Here is an 18161-nt window from a genome sequence, read left to right on the forward strand (position 1 = left end):
AATGATACAATTATGCGTTTAGGGAAACCAACAACTGGTTCTAAATGTTCCGGAAGGTTGACGGAAAATTTGGAAACCAACAATCTAGTTCCGTGTGATAGAATGACAAAGTTGGAAAAGGGGTCGATAAGTGGTATTAGTATCATGTCACACATGGTGTGTAGGCATATGTAAGGCACCTCTACGGATCGTTAATATACGCAAAGAAACTTACGTAAATTGGTCAACTGGCAAATAACTGAAGCGGAATTTTTACCATATCGCGTTTCAAGCTGTGTGTTAAAATCTGTTGGTCAACGAGCAATGTTTGCCATGGATAAATTAACCTTGAGTCTTGTTTCCTTTCAAGTTTAACCTCGTTTGTGAGTACGATATCTACCCAACCTTGGGTTTGGTGGCACTTAATACCGGAGGACCCGTGGGAGTGTATTTGTTTGGAATGCTCAACGATAGAGTGGGAAGAAGGACTTCCTACTTTTCCTGCCTGGCGACACTTTTGCTGGGAAGCTTCATAACAGCCGCCAGTACTGATTTCGGGATGTGGGCCTTCAGCCGGGTGATTGTTGGACTTACCATTCCTGCTGTCTACCAAATTCCATTCATCATTGCCCTGGAGCTGGTAGGGCCAAACTACAGATCCTTCGTAACAGTAATGACCTGCACTTTTTACACATTCGGCCTTATGATGCTAGCAGGGGTAACATATTTAGTCCGCGACTGGATCCATCTCACACTATATACATCGGTACCATTCTTATTTTATTTCCTGTACTTATTTGTGATGCCAGAATCACCACGATGGCTGTTGATGAAAGGAAGACTAGAAGAAGCTTTACAAATTCTAGAAAAAATGGCCATAGTTAACGGAAAACAGCTTCCATCGTCTTTCCGCAACAAACTTCAAGAGCGAGTTTTGGCGGAGAAAAATCGCACAGTGAAGCGAGAAGAAGTTTCCATTGGGGCGTTCGATCTTTGTCGAACACCCAACATGAGATTAAAAACTTTCCTCATTACCCTAAACTGGTTCGTCAACGAAACGGTCTATCTGGGGCTCAGCTACTATGGACCTTCCATGGGTGAAAACCAGTACTTGAGCTTCTTCCTGTCATCCCTGGTGGAAATCCCGAGCTACATCGTCTGTTGGATCATCATGGACAGGTACGGAAGACGTTGGCCGATGTGCATGCTGATGATCATGGGGTAAGATTGTACAAAAGTGTTACAAATTGTTTTTTTAACGCAATTACCACCATTTTAGAGGCATCAGTTGTGTTGCAACAGTATTGTTACCAGAAAATGCAGTATCCGAAACCCTAGTACTGTATCTTGTATCCAAGTCAATGTTATCGGCCTCATTCCTCATCATTTACCCATTCGCCGGGGAACTTTATCCGACCCAGGTCCGAGGTGTCGGTATCGGGACTTCCAGTTATATTGGAGGCTTGGGGTTGATCGTCATCCCGTTCATCACGTATTTGGTAAGTCTGACTCATCAACACTAGAGGTTTTGACATTTACACAGAGGGAATGAATGCAAGAACTGGCAAAGAGTGTCTTTCAAGTCCGTGCGAATGGGAAGGAGGGAGTGGGTTGTTGGTTTAACCCCACCCCCATGGAGATTTTTTCGGTATTCAGATCATACTAGGCTTAAGACATTTCATTTTATGACACTATATGACGTTCATAAATTAAACCTCATTTTTAATTGTAAACTTCGAAATGTAATTTCAGAAACCTTTTGTATTGAAATTCAAACCTTGACACTCAAAACTCTACCTTGTCTCAAGGATTGGGGGGGATTTCTTTAAGAAGTATAACTAAACATGTTCAGAATTTGAAACCAATAATTTTAATTCCAAAATTCATTCGCCAAATATTGCTCGTTCAGACTTATTATGGATTTTCTCAACTCTCCATGGAAACTGAACTTTGAAACTGAAATAAATCTTCAAAACACTTTCATGCGTTTTTTACTAAGACAAACATCATGTTTCAGAATCAATCATGATATTTCAGCAACATTTCACACCATTTAAAATGATTACTGCACATGGTAACGTTCTAATTAGAACATTGTTTACCTAAAGAACTTTGGTAAACTTGATTTATAACTTCAATCAGAAGGAAGAAGAAGAAAGAATGCAGAGCTAATTTCGAATTGTTTTTCTCCGTATTTTTATACACGGTAAACAAAGTTACTCTGTTCTGTATAAAAATCCATACAGATTCGAGAAAAGTGTCTCCACTTAGTTTTATGTTTGGACGCTTTACACAGAGCGTGAGCAAAAAGCTTTTACACATTCGAAAGCTTTCAGCCAGTTAGTCAATTCTGTATATTTTGACATGGGGATGCCCATGCATTAAAAAAATCTCTGCAAAAGAAAAATTTAGATTTCTAAAAAGAAAAAAGTCTCTTTTCAAAAATGTATTCTTTATTAACTACAAATCAATCATCAATATTTACAATATGCATTTCATCCAAATTCGTAAGGATTGTCGGGTTCAATATCATGAGATAAAAAAAAAAATAAATGAGAAAATTGAACGTATGCTAATTCTCACGTTCCATTCGGAAGGTTCCCCAAATGTTACTACTCAGCGCCTAGAAGCTAATGTTCGAACTATACTGGAAGGTTGGGGGACGAAGTTCCTGACCGACCTCGCCGCAATCTCCGATTTCCTGACCTTCTGATAGGGAAAATGTTATCCAGTGCCGTTCTCTTAGCTGATCACTCAAGCACACCCGTTTTTTAATGGGATGTAGTAGAGCCACTAAAAAGTAAAAAAAAAAATACTTGTATGATTTGTTCACCAGAATTTAATTCCAAATACGTACCAGATAAAAGTAAGAATCCGATGTTTCGCGGCAGCCCATGTAAAACACGATATTTTCTCGTATTTCCTCGTTTGTTTTTTTGTGCACATCGGAATGCTCCAACCAGTAGTTTTTTTCTTCTGCCAAAGCATTTTAAGTATCCTGAGCCAATATGACGCTTGTTAATCCAATTGAAGTGGCCAGCCCGGGTAGACTAACACACTGTGGCTCAATTCCTGATTACCAAGAGAAGTAGCAGGTTCCGTCTGGGCCCGACAGCTATTGAAAGAATTACAATTTCTCTTTAGATTAAATTCTCTTGATGATTTTCATTATATTAAACATTACCTGCTCTGCCCATGGCTGGAGCAAATCCGACCCAGAGTTTTCCAACCAATCTTCCATTCTTTTTTCGTTCAATTTCTTCGTAGTCTGATGGTCCTTCGGAAAATGATTTGCGTTGGTATTCAATATTCACCGGATTTCAATGGCCGTCCCGGAAGTTTAATTTTGAATATCATCCGGTTCCGGAAGTTTTTGTTCGCTTCGTCCGTTCTACGAAAGAAAAACAAATTGAAGCAGTTTGAATTGACAAAAATGTTTAGATTTACCGATTTTCGAACCAGAAATGAACAGAATCCACATAAACAGCGTACGAAAAGTTAATATTCATTACTTTTCATCATCTAACACTCCGGTTTAGCTAAAAAAGGTTGATAGTTTTTTCGCCACCGTCAAAAAGCACACACGATTTTCCCTTTTTTCACATAGACATCCCTGCAAATGAAATTCCAACAACAGCAAACTTTTTATACAGAGCTGCGTAATCGTGTTTTAGTTTACATTTGTATATTGGCAACCCAAATCTACCCAAAATTGAATTGGGGATATACAAATTTTGAGCATCAATCGATTAGTCTCAATGAATGTGTATTCTCAATACATTTTATGAATAACACTATTTTTCCGTGTACATAAAATTGAAGGATTAGCATATACAGTAAAATGTGTTTTTCGTTCGAACTTTAAATCTTTTTGGTAAATTTTCGTGTTCGGTACAATTTGTCAAAAACTTATTCCAGAGTTTAGTTTCGGTAAAAATGCCAAAAAGTAGTCAAATTACTTTTGCCAGCTTTCTCTAAGTTTCTGATTTTTGGTGATTACCATCCGCAAGGATGATTCATTTCTCACGATTTGCCAATCGTTATTTGAATAACGATTTAAATAACGACTGAAAAATCTTGAGCGATGAATCATCCTTGTGGAGGAAAATCCCAAAATTGCGACGTGAAAATAATTATAAACATATTATATAAAACCAACAACGTGTCAAACCGCTTTGTTGCAAATCGCCATTCGACTCAATTAAAAAAAAATATTGTGCATCGTTTGGGAACTGACAACACATACTTCCGACAATCTAGTTATAACATATTTTTTCTTCGTCGGAAGTTGGAAGTCCGACTTCTGAAGTTAAATTTAGTTTTGGCGCAATAGAAAAATTGAATAAAAACTAAACTTGAAATCTTAAATTTGAATGAATTGAGTTTACACAAACATTTAACATTATCACATAATATACAGTATAAAAAATGTTTCAAATAAGTCATAGATGTTTTAAAGTAACCGACTCTTATCGATATCTAATATTTTACAAAACTAGCCGAAAAGTCGATTCATTCATTCAAATAATTATTTAATGCATCTTAAAAAAACGATATACAAATCATATGATGACCCGCTTTAGTGTTTCTCGGCTACACTGACGAAAATGCAACCTATCAAATTACGGTTGTCAAATTTCGGGTCTAACTACCGTTGCGTAAATCCAATTTTTCTCTGAATACGCAATATTACTTTGACACATCAACAAGCTGGTAGTCATTTGCAGGTGTTCACTACTCAGGATACTCAACAGAACTAGCAAAAACATCTAAAACCTCATATCCATTACCTACTTTATTACCAATCGCTTTTGTTTAGCTCCATCTTTAATTTGTGTTTCTTGTTCTTGTAAATGCTCAAAAGGGTTTTGATGAAGGGTTTTGATGAACACAGCAAAAATGTCTAAAAGTATACGGAATCTAAATCACGAGTGATGCAATTTTTCTCGAGTGTTATCCAAAAAAGATGTAATTTTCAATTTTTTATGTTATTTTAGTCTGTTTTCAAAAAGTGAATAAAAATAGATTGTTTTGCTATAATTTTACATTCCGTGATGCAAAAATAAAGCGGTCAATGAAATTTATACCACAAACAGTGTAAAATTTTGACTCCTGCAAAAAAAGTTATAAAATTTTTTGGTTTTCTTTTCCCCGGAAGTTTCAATGATTTTAAAAAAAAGTTTGAAGCCAAATTGAACTTTGGATGTTTGTTAAAGCAAAAGCCACATGGTTTTGCATTATTCTACAAATTTGCTAAATGGAATAACACATTTTTTAAAATTCTCTCTAATAATTTCTAAAATATTTGTAGGCATTATCTTTTCAAACTTCTAGAAATTGTAAAATTTAACTTTTTGTATCATTATATCTCTAAAATTAGAAAATTAGAATTGTTTGATTGAATGGAGGAAAATAAACAAATTCCGAATCATATGTTTGTTGTTGTTTTTTTTTTGTTCATCAATTACAATAGACAATACAATTTTAATTTTTTCCGTGGTGCCAAGAATTTAAACAGCTGAGTGGGACTAATTTCGGAGCGTTGATTTCTAAATGAAGCCCTTGGAGCCAAAGGGATGTAAGTTAAGGTTGCTAGATTTTTTTCAGCACCTAAAACCTGGAAAATAACAGAGCATTTGATTTCAAAATTGTCAACCAAAAATCCGAGCAACATTCTAGCAAATTTGGTCAAAACCCAGTATAATAATTTAAACAAAGGCCACAAAAATTCTATTTCCTTGAGTTATCAATTAAATTTTATAAATGAGTTTTTAAAAAGTCAAGACAAAATTTCCTCCAAAAATATTTCAAAACTATTTTCATCTTCATATTTTGTATCAATTACAAATCAAATTTACTGATTTTTATAGCCCTGCTATTTAATTTTTTGATTTTTTTAAAATAAATTTGTTTTTGTTTTCCAATTCTGACCTTTGTGTTGATTAGCTACACTTCATGGGACTCAATACAACTATAGCCCAGCTTCATTATGATCATTCGGTTGGGTTAAGAATTTGAATATGACTTTGATCATCTGCACTCTTAAAAAAAAAATGTAATATAATAATTTAATCGTATTCATTTTTTGGTGTTTCGAAAATATTGATATCATAAGCAACAAAGACTGGGCAAAAATATATGAAACTTGGTTTTCTGGTATACATGGGTACGATTGACGAGACAAAAAAGGCACTGTGGAGCCCTAAAAATCTACAGTGGGAGAAACAAGTTATGAAACAAACAAGATTTTTTTGGTATAAAATTAGTACAAAGCTGACAGTGAAAATCATCTGCATGTTGACTTAATTTGGAATATGGCACGCTAGTTGAACATGTTTGTCACTTTTTACCTTACGTAATACATCTTCTCCAATTTATAACTATTTCCTCCCTTTCTTAGCTCTTTCAAATTTTTTTTCGTCTCGACAAGATCTATCAAAATTTTGGGACAGCTCTGAAAAATTACCATATTATAGGGGTGTTGATTCTCTTTCCAACACACTTTCCACGAACAAATCCGTCGGGAGATCATGAACAACACTGTTTTTGTTAAAGACTTGCGAACAAAATATACGAGTAAATTTTTCAAATTAATACCAAGCATTATTTCTAGAAGTTGTTGATTGATATTTCCAAAAATGTACAAATTCGAACAAATAAAAATAAAAATTAAAATAAAATAAATTAAAATAAAAAATTAAAAATTATCAACATTTGCTAGGAATAGTCGTAAAAGTTACTGTTATCTCTGAAACAAACTTAGAAAAGCATTGGAGGTGGTTTGTTTTGAAGTTTTGAGATGAGTGAAAAAAGTTTCAATTTAATCATTTTATAGTGAATTGTTTCTCTTCCTCATTCTTTCATTATTAACTTATTTACATCATCGTTGGTTGTCACAACTTGTTTCATAACCGTTTCAAAAGCTTTGCAACATTCATTTTTATCTCTATTTTGAAACGACTTCCAAATTTTCAGGACCAGAACTTGAAAACAAAAAAAAAGATTTATTTTCTAACTCGTTTTTTGCGGTTTCTTTTTTAAAACAATTTCAAGAAAAACAATTCAGCATTTTTTTTAAATTTGCCACATTATGGAGTAGATTTTCCACAATTCAACGCACTTTTCAAGAACAAAAACGATTGGAGGATCTCGAACATCATTTTTTTTTTAAGATTTGTGAACTAAATACACGGGCAAATTTTAGAAATTTTCACAAAATATTTTTGTAATTAAAAAACTTCAAAATTTCTTTTTTTTGGCTTAGTTATGTATTGATATTCCTTCAAGAATAAATAATAACTCCTAACATTTCGACGAAAAAGATTTTCAACGAATAATCATGGCAAAAAAATAGAACTTCAAAAAAAAATTTAAATTAACAATACAAAATTTCACAATCAGCTGTCAAAATAACTGGTATCACTGTAGAAAATTTACAAAAGCGATATTTAGTTTGAAGTCGTGCTGTTGTTGTAACTTTCACATCAACGCAAATCTGCATTCTGTCTTCAATAAAAATGATCCTAGATAATACGCCTTCATAACAGAGTTTTTGTAAATTTTCTATTGTGTTGCCAGTTATTTTACAGCTAATTTAAGAATTTTTTAACTAATAATTTTTTTTCTTTTTAAATTTATACTGGTTTTTCAAAATGTTTAGTTGAGAATCTTCTTTGTCAAAATGTTCCGAGCTATTTATTTTTGAAGGAATCTTAAGACACCTTAACATCAAGCTTGAAAATGGAATATTTGGACTTCTTAAGGAATATTTGTAAGCGGTTCATTTTAAAAATTTGCTAGTGTACTTTGTTCTCAAATAGTGCTTCGTATTAAGTAGTGCCGAATTTTGAATTTGATAATCCGGAAAAAAACGTATGTAGTTCAATTTGATCGATCTGATTCATTCAAGCAGATTCACGGTTTTAATGCTCTTTTCTAATTACAGGAGTTTTAATAACATCCAGTATCATTCTTTAGTAACAGGTTCGGGGGTTAAATTCATCATTTTTTAATTTTATTTACATTTTTATTCAAATTCCCATGTTGGATCAATAGTAATCATAAACATTATAAATTCAGATTGAAACCCAAAACATCAGATTTTATTTTAATTATAGAGACCTTCAGCCTTTGGCTGGCTCGCCATCATAATTGAAATTACAGATTCATGATTGAGAGTCTGGAACAAATTTCAATTCTTAGTTTATAATGGGAATGCTGATTTGGAATCTAAGTTCTCTCTTAGACCAAGCCCACCGTAAGTTGCTATTTCGGTCGGTATTTTAGATGTTTTGATTGTTTGCGTTTTTATCTACTTACTTATTTTCGCACCCATTGTTGCGATCCAGGTTGGTAATTGTGTTTGTTTATTTTCTGATAGCGACTACCGGCTGCGTTGCTACCGGGTTGCTACATAAACGAATCCTGTAACAACCTACTGCTCGAATGCTATTTCTCGAATCAAGTTAGCAACTGTTGGTGCGATGATGGGTTGATAAATATGTTGCTGAATGTACTCGATTCGAGGTTTAGCAACCGTTGGTGGGCGTGGTCTTACCTCAAGAACCTAAGTTCAGGAATTGCTTTTTTTTTATGTAAAATTTCAGAAATCGTATTGAAATTCAGAAACAAATCCAAAATTCAAATGATGAGTTTACATGCAGAATTAAGATTTAGAATTAGTACTCGAAATTCAAATTCAGATTAAGCTCGTAAATGAGTTTCACAATCAAGATAAAGTTATCAATATGACTATTTCTTTGAGGAACTCGTATTGCAAGAGATAGCTTACAAAAATTTTAATTTTTAGTTCAATTTCAAAATTTCAAACTTTCCAACAAGTCATTTTGAATACATAATTCAACAGAAATTTTCAAATTTAAAGTAGAATTTGAGTTTATTTTGTCATTCTTAGTGGAAAAAAATCTGGTTTTTATTCTTTTCAAATCATCCACAGGATTTTTGTCATGGAATTGATTTTCAATGAATAATATTTCCTGTAATTTTCCTGTAAAACAAATAGCAGGGTATTCCATATTTTTTATATTTTGTTTAACATTGTAAATATTGCAGTTGTTTTCGAAAGCCAAACCAAAATCTATTATTTGGAAAATGATTATAAAAATATGATTTGAATCGCAAAATTTTAATCTATCACTTTGAAAAAAAAAGTTTGATTTATTTTGAAGGCTTTCTTAAAAGACCTTATTCCATATCCAAATCAAATATGCTTAACTCACCAGATTTTTAGAGCAGATTTCAAGTTGCATATTTTATTACTTAAGATTTTTTTTATATAAATATAGCTTACATTTTCAAAGATTAATGGATGTATTTTTAAAAGTTTCTATTTAATACGAAAAACTGTTAATGTAACAAAACTTAAGATTGAATAATCAAACAGTATAAAAATATCTTTTTGATTTGTATTATTCATGCATTGTTTGAGCAAAAGTGTCATGGTAAAAATTGGTTAGCAAAGGAAGAAACGACTCATGTGAGGGAGGTGAGGCGTTTCTTCCTACGGCCCTGTCACCTTGTATAATGTATATATAAATTTCTAGATTCTTTGATTTTGACGTAAGATAAAGTTCTATAAACTAGAACTAGACACTTCAGGTAATTCATTAGAGGAAGTTCGTAAAAAGCTATTGGCAAGAGCAAGATACAGCTGTTCTAATTCATAAATCCCACTTTTGGGCATTGAGCCTTCAAATTTTAATAAACAATTTCACGTATTTATCAATCTGAACTTAAATTTCATTCTTCTCTCTCAGGGTAAAGACAACCTTATTCTGCCACTCGTGATCATGGGTTGCGTATCGGTGGCAGGTGGATTCACCGGTCTGCGGCTACCGGAAACGCTTCACCACCGATTGCCCCAGACGCTGGAGGAGGGCGAAGAGTTCGGCAAGGATTGGTCCTTCGACGATTGCTTCCGCTGCATACCGGTGGTGAAATCGCCGGTCGGATCGTACGAGAACCTATCACACGACCCGTCCGATACGGCCCTGGAGCTGAACACGGCCATCCCACTGAATGGAGCTGGTCCATCGAACGAGAGGACCCCACTGGAAATCGCACGCTTCCGGAGGCAATCGATGAAGCGGCTTGTGCGGCAGGCCAGCACTATGGATACGCAAAAAACGGCTGGTGGAGCCATGCAGCTGACATATTGGTTTTAAGTTCGCGGTGGAACTGGGATGAACTTCAGCTTGCAGCGTTACAAGTTTTAAAGTTTGTTTTCAGATTTGATTCGGTTTTTTTGTGTGATAGTTAGACCGCTGTATATTTTTAACATATGGCTCCCATACGTTTTCCGATACTTCTTGGGACTCCAAGTATCTGTGTAGAATATAAGATGTTTTTGTTGATTCCTAAATAAGCGCAACGAGTTTGATATTTGTATGGACACAGAAATTTTTACATATTAATTCATCCGGATAATTTAGATGAATATCAGATGGAATTCCTATGCATTTTGTTCTCACGCGATGCAAGTTAAATTTTATCAGTGGTTAAATTCCAATATATAGGGCTTACTGGAAAACTCTCTGATTACAACTTTGTGTAAGACCAATTTTCAGGAATATAATATTCAAAAGCAAGTTATTGATTTTAGAGTCTTAAAATGTTATAATTAAATGATCTACATTAAATTCTTTCACCAGATGCTATGATCTTAAAAAATTCAAACTTAAATCAGGTTGAATTGTATAATTTTTCTTCCTATTTTAATTTTTGAACAAATATGAATTTACAATAAATTGTACAAATCATTTTAACAAACATGTTTCGGCATTTCAAATCGTGCAGCTTCTTGCACTCGAACAAACCCAGACCTTTTTTCAATGTTGAATTGCTGAAGCATAAATAAAATATGCCATATAATTGCCAAGGAATCGAACGCGTGGACTAGATGGTTTCGAAGGCCTCACTCAAGCTAGTTTTACTTCTTTGAAAAATTGCATGGATTTGTTCGATCTCAACAATCTGCATGATTAGAAATGTCAAAAATTAATTCAAAATGTGATATTACCAATTAATTTTATGTTCATATTTGTTCTCATTAAAATGGTGAAGAAATAAAACAGTTCAACCTGATTTTAGTTTATTTTTTGCAAAATCATGGCATCTGGTGACTTTAAATTTCTGATTACCTTTATTTATTTTTGCAAACGATAGAGAATTACATGTAGATCATGTCATCAGAACATTTCAAAACTCTTATTTTTCTTATACCATGGTTGAATTAAAGAGAACCTTTCGATTGCTTTGATTTATCATAACTCTGTTTAAATAATATTTTTGAAAATTGAGTGGAGAAAACAGTGTTGCTAGTTTTTTTAATGCAACAATAAATAATGCTCTGTTTGGGTGGGAGATTATAACTATTTTTTTTCTACTCCTACCGCTTTTTCATATTGCGCAAAGTTGTATGGACTGTATTCGAAAAAAAATGCAACACTTGCATTTGTAAACAAGTTTTGTACGGATGGATGAAAATTGATGAAATTTTCAGTGATACTACCTAGAAATGAAATGTTCACATGTGCAAATTTTTTGACGATCTGTCAAGAAATTTTTTGACCAAAATTTCTGGGCAGAATTATGAAAAATCTAGGAAAGTCCCATGGAGAGACCCCAAAACAACTAGAAATCAACTACGTGACCAAAATGAATGTGGTAAATTGTTCTTGAAGTCCTATGGGATCTAACAATTAGCCAAATTTGAATAAAAGTAAGATTGATTATTTCCATGAAGGTATGGGAAGTGAAGGATTTAACAAAGCGCCATCTAAACCTTTCAATTGGAATAGTGTTAAAGCAGGAAATATTTCTGTCTGATTCGCCCAACAAACAAAAACAAAAATTAGATCAAACATCGTGTCTTAATGGTAAAAGGTTGTCCTTTAATAAAATAAACAAAATGCGATGGTTAATTCGTGCGCAAAATGGTAGACCCGTTAGTGGGGTGAAATTTTTCATCCATGCGCTCAAAAGTTATTCACAAATGAAAGTGTTGCATTTTTTTCGAATACAGTCCTTAGTCAGAGTATTTTCCAGTAAGCTCCATATATTGGAATATCATTTGCAGCGCGTGAGATCAAAATATTCAAGAAAACAAAAAAAAAAGACTTTATCCGAACAAATATTTGCGTTTTTCTCCCGTTTGTTTTGACCAATAGGGAAACTTTTTTGACTAGAGGCATTTTGAAATCGAAAAAAATTGCAATTCGACACATCCTACTGTGAATTGGCTTGCTCATACAAAACTGAAGAAAGACATGTTGGAATTTTCTAAATATTTTTCAACGGTCGCCTTGAAACAATTTTGATGAGCGATAGCTAATTTTGACTGAATTAGCGATTCAATTACCACCGCTAACTGTTCAGTTAGAGATACTGGAAACTTACCTTAGGCGATCATCACAGAAATTATACATTTTTTATTCAAAAATCCTCAGTGTATATACAGCAAAAATTATTTCCTGTAAAATTACGCAAATGTCCTATGTATGTATGTATGTATGTAAATAAGCCACCATGGCTGCACGGATTCACCGCAGTTTCGTCAACGTATGCGCTTAATTGCATTCTTTAGATTATAAGTACGGCAAATCTGCAATGCAACTAACCACATACCCAACACCATGGCTTGGTGTGAACTGTTATGAATTGAATGCTTGACGTGTAGGTGTATGTGTTTTTTGGATGAACGAGTCAATCATTTACGCAACCGTTTCAAAATTAATAACATTTTTGGTGTTATTGATCTTCGACAGATATTACGCATACGTTTAGATACCTGCCCAATTGGCAACTGATTGGTCGTTCTAATACTTTTATATATGGTTATTTAATTAGGTTATCTTACCTTTTAATGCAATTCAATGCAATTTGAATTTTAAACTCACAACTCACCATTTTTACAAGAATCGAATTCACCATTTTTTAATAGCCAAAACTTACCATTTTTTATACTCAAATCTTACCATATGCATCTGAATGCAAAATTAATTATTTTAAAATTCGAAAATAGAAAAAAGAATCAAATTAAATTAAAAATCAAATCGGTTTAATGCTGATACAGTATAAGGAAATTAATCGAATGTATGAAAATTTAGGAAAAAAACGTTCTCATTAACTTTATAGCTTCAACGGAAAGTAATAAAAAGAAAGGGATTTTTTTCTTACATACATTTATTTGTTATTTTAACATGTCTGTCAATTATTTGAGAGGTAAAATGACCATACAGAAAAATACTCCAAAGGTCTTAGAAACCAAACAAAAACTCTGTTAATGTGGCAGTGTATAGGGACGTTTCCGGAATGTCTCAAGAAAGGAAAAGAAAGGTAAAGAATTGGAAACTTCTCACCGAGAATGAAAATGAACGTTCAGCTCTCTGCTATTGCGCTACCCGTGCAACGCTTGCTTTGATGCTTTTTTTTTTGTTTGCATTTATTGCACACACGAACAACACTACCAGCCGCGGGCTTGTCTGGACACGTTTTGGCGCATGGCAGCCTATTTCTAATTAGGCTTTAAATTTTTTTCACACCTCTTGCGAAGCCCCTACTTCTACATTTACTCAAATTCACAATCCAACATTTTTCCTTGAAAACTTTCACCCGCACTACGATCCTGCTCATCAAAAATTGAATTAACTTCACTAAATTTCCTCTTCCCCTACAGTATCGTTTTGCATCATTTTACAAAAACCAAAATACATTGCATTCAAATTCTTCCTCTTCGGTGGGTCAAGAAAATGGAACCAATTAATCAGATTTTCTTTCACAAACCCGAGCATCATCACGCAACTTTTCTCGAAACTCAAAGCCATCATCTTTATCACGCTACTTTTCAGGTAAAATCGCATGCCGGGACTCATCCCTTCTTCACTGATAATGGCACATAACAACTTTTGAAATCGGTGGTATAAGTTTAAATTATTCGGACTTGTTTAGATAACATATAAATTCCAATCCAAACACCAGAATAAACATCAAACAGCATTTATCAAACGGCTTGTAAACTACTCTTCCGTCCGTAATAAACTATGTAAAAAGACGAACCGCACTCATTGGCCCAGTAGTACCAAAATAATTCTATCACAAAATCTACCCTTCCCCAACCAGGTTTCAGCACAAACACTGCGGGAACTTTCACCGGCCACTTATCCCAGAATTTTCCACTGTTTTGTACTAAAATCTACAGTTTAACTTAAATTCAATTGAAATTTTTGATGGACGAAAATAAAAACGCGTGCGTCGTCCAAAAGTCATGGCCTACTTCTCCTGTAAAATTACGCAAATGTCCTGTAACAAAAAGGAGCAGGACATTTATCGTTATTTTACAGGTCGAAAAACAAATTTTGTGACACATAATTTTCAGTGTACAACTTTTTTACAGTACAATTGCTGTAATAATAAATGAATTTTCGCTAACTTTCAAGGAAAACAATTTAAAATTACAGGTTTTGTTAGTTACAGGTTGATTTATTTTAAAGGTTGCAGTTTCAGTGACACGTAATAGTCAAAATTATTTTCTGTGTATAAGTTTAACTCAAACAAAACCGAAGAATGACTGTGTTGGAGTATACTGAAATATTTTTCACGATCGCCATCGAACAAGGATGCCATTCGTTATTGTAATACATTCATATTTATAAGAGCTCTTATTACAATAATGGTTCCAATTATCAGATTAAGATGAAATATTCTCACAGAATCCAATTTTCTACCTTAAAAAAGTTAGTGTATAGAAAAGAAACTGGAAGAGTTATAAATCTTTCCACTAAATGCTTGTTTGAGAACAGTGCTTACACCGAAAAAATTAAATGATTTTATTGAATTAGAACAAAGGTTTTCCATTAATTAAAAAAAATTGAAATATAAATATGAAAACACAATTAAGTCAATCTTAACAGTCCAAGGATTGTGATACCATTCTAAAGTTAAACACCATTTTTTGAACATATTTTAACAATAAAGAATACGTATATGTATATTTCGGATTCTCTGATTTTTCTATAGTATTTATATTTATGTGCTTTGACAACATTCAGTTTATATTAAAATTATAGGTTTTTGTGGTTTTGTTGTTGTTGTTGTATTGATAACATATTGAAGTTACGTTTTTTTTCGTTTTTGTTTGATGTACGGGAATAATTTTTCTTTTAATCAGGTTACTTCTTTTTATCCTTCTGTTCTTCTAACAACTATTGAGTTTATCTTTAAGATTGATTCTCTTCATTGCTCGGACTTGAGGATTCGCTCAAGTTACTGATGGTCGAGATTTTATGTGTTTGATTTAAATATCATCGTTACCATAATCAGGAGAAAAGTTACTTTAATAACTAAATCTTATCAGATACATCTCCTACTTAGTACACTGGATTTATTTTTGTTGTTTTCAACACTTTTTGTTTCTTTCCACATTTGTGGTTGTAATTTGTTCAGAAGCAACGTTAGTCTGTAATATGGTTTACGATAGTTGTTGCTTCTTAAGAGAGAGAGATGTGTGGTTTTTTGGGATTTTTTATTTCTTAAATTTTGTCTAACAGGCTTTGTTATGGATATGTTTCATTCGGACGTCCACCATATGCTGTTCACATTAATTTTGTTAGGAAAAATGTATCGCTGAAGGATGTTTAGGTTGATGAACTAAGGTTTTTGCATACACTTTTTTTGTTTGTACTAACGAATCGAATCACTCTATCTAGAATGGGGTTTCCCCTAGCGGTCTTATGGATTATGAAGGAAATTACAGAGATGTTTTACAGGTAGAACATTTAGAACTATTTTTTGTTTATCTGTTACTTGCGTCAGAGAAGCTGATTTGTTTTGATTCGACGGGGGAACTCGATATAGTTTGATAAATAGATTACTGATTCGGAAATTAAACCACAATTTCGGACGGCTGTAGGCTGAAGTTCATTCTTGTATATCTTCGGTTGATTCATTAGATTGTTAAAAGTGTCTAAGTCGGTTTAAGTATACAAATGCTAAATGTTGATGATGTTTGAGATGTCTTTTGGTTTTTGTTTTGCTTGTAGAGTGAATAAATTCTTGCTGTAATTTTTAAATTCAATTGGCCGTTCTGTGATACACAAAAGTTACGATTCCTTCAGAAATATATAGGGATTAAGTCAAAAATGTCGTCGTAGTCATCACTGTATAGTTAAGTTTAGAGTATAACTGTTATATTAAAATTTTATTCGTGTAAATATCCGATTGTGAAAATAAACAAATTGTCGATTCAGATAGTTGATGTTTTTTTTCTTGCTACTTCTTCGTATTTCCCTTTCTCTCTTTCTTTGTTTTTAGTATAAATCACATATAAGGAGGGGGTTCTAGTAGGTATGTAATATATTTTTAAAACAATTTTGAAAAATAATATGTGACGGAACTGAATTTCTATCATTAATTTTTATATCACAAATTTATCCTATGAATAAGAAAAGGGAAAAAAAGGATTCTCGTCATCATGAGTTCGATGCTTCTAAATTATTTGTTTTGGACCTAAACTATTTGTCGATTACTGCCTTCCCGAGTAAACTGTTGTGATAAATTGATTCTAAAATCGACGACGGTTGTAACAACCGAAAAAAGAGAGTCTTGTAAAAAGCTGTATCATTCTTGTTTGTGTACTATGTTATGTATTTTTTTTCTCTAAGTACTTGCAGTTACTTAAAAGGCATTCTGTTTTACATTTCCGGGGATTTGTAATTTGTAAAGTTTCCTGTGTTCGTATATTACTACACTTTTGCTATCTTTTCGCTTGGTATAAACTTTTCTTTATTCTGGATCAAATGGCACTTTCAGGTTTGTAGTTTTTATCCGAGTTTTTTTTTATCTTTCGAGTTATCTCTTCTGTGAAGGAAAGGCAAAGGGAAAGGTCATTCTTAAATAAAGCTATCGTCTTCTTTCAGGTGTTCCGGCATTTGTTACACAGGAGACAAACCAGACGGTTATTTAGTGGTCTAGCGGCGATAGAAGGTCTTACAGGCACTATAGTGACATTTTCGGAGGTTCCATTGACCAATCCATTACGATTGAGGTCCTTTACAATTGTATACGGCTACAGATTTCCTCTTTGTTTGTTACAACGGAAAATTACATTTCTATAAAGGGATTCATTACGGGAAAATATTTGTTGATGCCATTTTTTCAGAGTTGCACTTTTCTATGGGTAAATATTTTGATTGAAATGGCAGTTGGATTGCAACATTTCGATCATCTCTTTTGTTTTTTTTTTGGTTTTTGGTTTACATTGTCCATCCGTAGAAGATTTTGTATTTTTTTAACTTCTTTCGTTCATATACGTAGCAGATGCAATTGTATGTACAATGCTGTATTGCATCTTTGTAGCATTAGCTTGAATGCCTCTCTCACATGTTCTAAATCAAACAAAACAAAACAGAATAAACTCGTTTAACAAAATAAGATCAATGGCAAGTTCTGGTAACGTAAATTTGTTCCTTAGAGCTAATGTACGCATTTAAACATAGGGTTGTCTAGCGGCTAACTGGCAAGGAGTAGTAAATTTGTGCTTACATTTCTGAGTATTTTTCTTATCAGAGCTACTGGAAATTAGCGAATGCACTCGATTTAGAGGAAGAACCGGTTTCCGGCTTAGGGCAGAAACCAATCACGTAAACCTATAAGGTAAACACGCATCGAAATATCATTCTCTAAAAATTTTGATCGATACGAAACTCTAGCGTTTAGTGGACTAGCATATGAATATCGCAATGTACTTTTCATTGTTTTTATCTAGTTTAAAATTTACATTTAACGTGCTGAAAGCTTAAAATCGAACGAACACATGCGCTTATACAGAAATAAAATTCATCTTGAAACACATTTTTTTTTGTTCAAGATGACAGCGGAGGAAGGGTGCATAAGCTTACTCAAATAGTTTTCTCATGTTGTATATTCTTGAATCCGGAGAATTTCAACAAGTTTTCAATTTCGGTTCAACAAGTCGAGGTGGCTTCAACGATCATATCGAGTTATTAGGTTTTTAATTTGTACTACCAGTTCTTTTATTTCTCGTGTTCTCCCTAGTCCTTGTTGCAATTCGTTGGCTCGTTCTATCAAACTTTTTTTTATATATTTCTATTTTCCGAAATTTTTAAAAACGTAGTTACTTGACATTATTGTATAGGTTTATACCA

The 18161-nt window shown here is 33.3% G+C and overlaps 1 protein-coding gene and 1 long non-coding RNA gene across 2 annotated transcripts in view; one reads left to right on the forward strand and one right to left on the reverse strand.

Moving 5' to 3' along the window:
• LOC129743885 (carcinine transporter-like) overlaps positions 1-16247 on the forward strand; it is a 28939-nt gene extending 12692 nt beyond the window's left edge. Inside the window, exons 4-6 of the mRNA XM_055736116.1 lie at positions 350-1200; positions 1259-1478; positions 9756-16247. Coding sequence (XP_055592091.1) covers positions 350-1200; positions 1259-1478; positions 9756-10163 — 1479 coding nt within the window. The 3' untranslated portion in view covers positions 10164-16247. The remainder of the gene's footprint in view (positions 1-349; positions 1201-1258; positions 1479-9755) is intronic.
• LOC129743886 (uncharacterized) lies at positions 2502-3628 on the reverse strand. The gene is made up of 3 exons (XR_008736713.1): positions 3427-3628; positions 2837-3370; positions 2502-2772 (listed from the first exon to the last, which is right to left on the reverse strand). It is a non-coding gene; the product is annotated as an uncharacterized LOC129743886 (long non-coding RNA).
• Positions 16248-18161: the final 1914 nt, after the last annotated feature.

The sequence above is a fragment of the Uranotaenia lowii genome, chromosome 2 (assembly GCF_029784155.1).
Source record: "Uranotaenia lowii strain MFRU-FL chromosome 2, ASM2978415v1, whole genome shotgun sequence".
In the NCBI taxonomy this organism is placed as follows: Eukaryota; Metazoa; Arthropoda; class Insecta; order Diptera; family Culicidae; genus Uranotaenia; species Uranotaenia lowii.